The following is a 3,571-nucleotide window of genomic DNA, read 5'->3' as shown; positions in this document are numbered from 1 at the left end:
ACCAATAACTCATAATATAGAAATTATTTTTCCTCTCTCCATTCGGATTATAAATTCCAAATGGTTACACTGATTTTTTAGTAACTCAAACTTTTCAACTTTTGCTTTCCACTTCAAGAGAATGGCTAGTCTACTGTGGCTTGCTCACGTTCTCTGCTTCCTTTTGTTTCACTTGCATTTTCAAGCTTCTTCTCTATCTTTTTCTTTTAATTCCTCCTCTGCTGCCATGCTGTGCCAGCATGACCAGAGTCTTGCCTTGCTCCAATTCAAGAAAACCTTTTCCATCACAAGTAATGCCTCTTCCTGGGATTTCCCTCACCCCAAGCCTTATCCAAAGACAGAGTCTTGGAAAGAGGGCACGGATTGCTGCTGGTGGGATGGGGTCACTTGCGACATAGAAACGGGTAATGTAATTGGCCTTAACCTTTCTTCTAGCTTGCTCTATGGTACCATCCATTCTAATAATACTCTTTTCTTCCTTCCTCATCTCCGAAAGCTTGACCTCTCTAACAATGATTTCAACCGCTCTCAAATTGTACCTCAGTTTGGCCAGTTTTTTAATTTATCATATCTTAACCTAAACTACTCTGTTTTTGAGGGCCGAATTCCACTAGAAATTTCTTATCTGTCTGGTTTGGTTTCGCTTGATCTTTCTAGGAACAATTATTTAATACTTGAAGCCACTACTTTTAATGAGCTTGTTCATAACTTATCCCAGTTACGGGAATTAGACTTGAGTGAAGTAAACATGTCTTTGGTTGCACCTAGTTCCTTGATGAATTTGTCTTTTTCTTTGACATCTCTCAATCTCCATTCTTGTTCATTGGAAGGCAAATTCCCAGATATCAGTCATCTATCTGTACTGGTTTCACTTGATCTTTCTGGTAACTATGATTTGATACAAGAAAGCACTTATTTTAAAAAGCTTGTTCAAAACCTAACCCAGTTACAAGAATTGGACTTGAGTGGTGTAAACATGTCTTTGGTCGCACTTAGTTCCTTGATGAATTTGTCTTCTTCTTTGACATCTCTCAAACTCAGCGAATGCCAATTGCAAGGGAAATTCCCAGATATCAGTCATCTATCTGTACTGGTTTCACTTGATCTTTCTGATAACTATGATTTGATACAAGAAAGCACTTATTTTAAAAAGCTTGTTCAAAACCTAACCCAGTTACAAGAATTGGACTTGAGTGGTGTAAACATGTCTTTGGTTGCACTTAGTTCCTTGATGAATTTGTCTTCTTCTTTGACGTCTCTTAAACTAAGGAGAAGCCAATTGCATGGGAAATTCCCAGATATCAGTCATCTATCCAAATTGGTTTCATTGGTCCTCTCCCACAACAATTTTAATGGTGAGATTCCCTCCTCATTTGGAAACCTTAAACAGCTTGATACTTTGAGCCTCCGCAACAGCAGTCTCGGTGGTCAAATTCCATCCTCACTTGGAAGCCTTAAGGAACTCTTTATATTGGACCTCTCCTATAACAATTTTAATGATGAGATTCCCTCCTCATTTGAAAACCTTAAACAACTTGAAGAAATGTACCTCAGCAACAACAATCTCAGTGGTCAAATTCCATCCTCACTTGGAAGCCTTAAAGAACTTTTTTTATTGGGTCTCTCCTACAACAATTTTAATGGTGAGATTCCCTCCTCATTTGAAAACCTTAAACATCTTCTAATTTTGGACCTCAGCAACAACAATCTCAGTGGTCAAATTTCATCCTTACTTACGGGGCTTAAAGACATCTTATTATTGGATCTCTCCGATAACAATTTTAAAGGTGAGATTCCTTCCTCATTTGAAAACCTTAAACAACTTCAAATTTTGGACCTCTAAAACAACAATCTCAGTGGTCAAATTCCTAATTATCTTACAAACTTCAAACTATTTTACAGGTCGCATCACTATCCAAGGAAGCAGGCTTTCAAGTTTAGCATACCTCGATTTATCCAACAACTTGTTACATGGCCCAATTCCAAGTTCAATTTTCAAACTTGTGAAGTTGAGTGTTGTCATTCTTTCATCCAACAAATTGATAGGAGAAGTCTCTTCTGCAGTTTGCGAGTTAAATTCTCTTCAAATTCTTGACCTGTCAAACAATAGTTTGAACGGCTTCATGCCACAATGTTTGGGAAATTTCAGCAACAATCTTTCAGTATTGCACTTGGGCATGAACAAATTCCATGGAACCATCCTTGAATCGTTTTCAATAGGCAACAACTTGAGATATTTGAACTTCAATGGTAACCAATTGCAAGGGAAAATTCCACCTTCCATCTGCAATTGTATAAATTTGGAAATTTTAGATATTGGAAACAATAATATAGATGACACATTCCCCCATTTTCTGGCAACACTTTCGAAGCTACAAATTCTAATTCTAAAATCCAATAAATTTCATGGTTTGGTGAAAGGGACCTCTACCAATTATTCATTCTCAAAGCTACGAATTTTTGACCTCTCCAACAACACGTTTAACGGACCTTTACCTGCAGAGTATTTCAATAATTTCAAGGCAATGATGATCTTTGATTTGAATATGAAATACATGGGAGCACCAAATTATTCTTCATATGATTATTCTGTGAGTCTGACACTCAAAGGCTTAGAGATTGAGTTGGTGAAAATCCAAACACTTCTTACATCCATTGATTTGTCGGGCAATAAATTCACAGGGGAGATCCCACAGTCAATTGGAAAACTTAAATCACTTAAGTTGCTCAACTTGTCTCACAATCAACTCACAGGAAATATTCAACCATCATTGGGGAATTTGAGCAATTTGGAATCTTTAGACCTCTCTTCAAATCTTCTTGTTGGAAGGATTCCAATGCAGTTGACATATCTGACATTTTTGGAAGTGTTTCGGGTTTCAAATAATCAACTTGAAGGACCTATACCTGAAGGAAAGCAGTTCAACACATTCGATAGCATTTCATATGAAGGAAATTTGGGATTGTGCGGATTTCCGCTAGAAAAATGTGACAATGGGGAGAGGCAACAACCAGCAGCATCAAAAGAAATTGATTCCAAGTCTAAAATTGGATTTGGTTGGAAAGTTGTATCGGCAGGGTATGGATGTGGAGTAATATTTGGTATTGCAATGGGATATGTTGTGTTTAAAACAAGAAAACCTGCATGGGTTGTGAGGATGGTTGAAGGTGAAGGGCATCGAAAGTTAAAAAGATTTAGCAATTAATCTTCAAAGGGAAACTTTCAATGTGACTGGTGTTTGCAGGTAATATTTCATGATATTTCTTGCTTTGCATATAATCTCAGGTTAATTAGCTTTCTTTTTTTTTTCTCTCTTTTTATATAAATATACTTAAATTGTTTTTTTAGGAAATAAATTATTCTTATTGTTAATTAGCACAATATTTGATCTTATTGTTATAAGATTTTATCCATTTACTATGAATTTCTTACAATTCTTTTTTTTCTTTATGAATTTTCTACCTTGTTAGGCAGATGAAGAACAAGTAAGAAGATGCGGCCAAATGAAGATACGGTCTTGGATGCATAGCACATGGGGGCAAATCTAGCACAATTGTTCTATCATGTATA

At 36.4% G+C, this 3,571-nt stretch overlaps 1 protein-coding gene across 1 annotated transcript; it reads left to right on the top strand.

The window, feature by feature from the left end:
• The first annotated feature begins 121 nt into the window (after positions 1-121).
• Positions 122-3,206, top strand: LOC131173028 (receptor-like protein 9DC3). The gene is made up of 2 exons (XM_058134681.1): positions 122-1,568; positions 1,942-3,206. The coding sequence occupies exons 1-2, from the start codon at positions 122-124 to the stop codon at positions 3,204-3,206; spliced, it is 2,712 nt and encodes a 903-aa protein (XP_057990664.1).
• The last annotated feature ends 365 nt before the right edge of the window (positions 3,207-3,571 follow it).

This window comes from Hevea brasiliensis, chromosome 14, assembly GCF_030052815.1.
Source record: "Hevea brasiliensis isolate MT/VB/25A 57/8 chromosome 14, ASM3005281v1, whole genome shotgun sequence".
Classification (NCBI taxonomy): Eukaryota; Viridiplantae; Streptophyta; class Magnoliopsida; order Malpighiales; family Euphorbiaceae; genus Hevea; species Hevea brasiliensis.
This window is presented reverse-complemented; position numbering and strand designations above follow the sequence as displayed.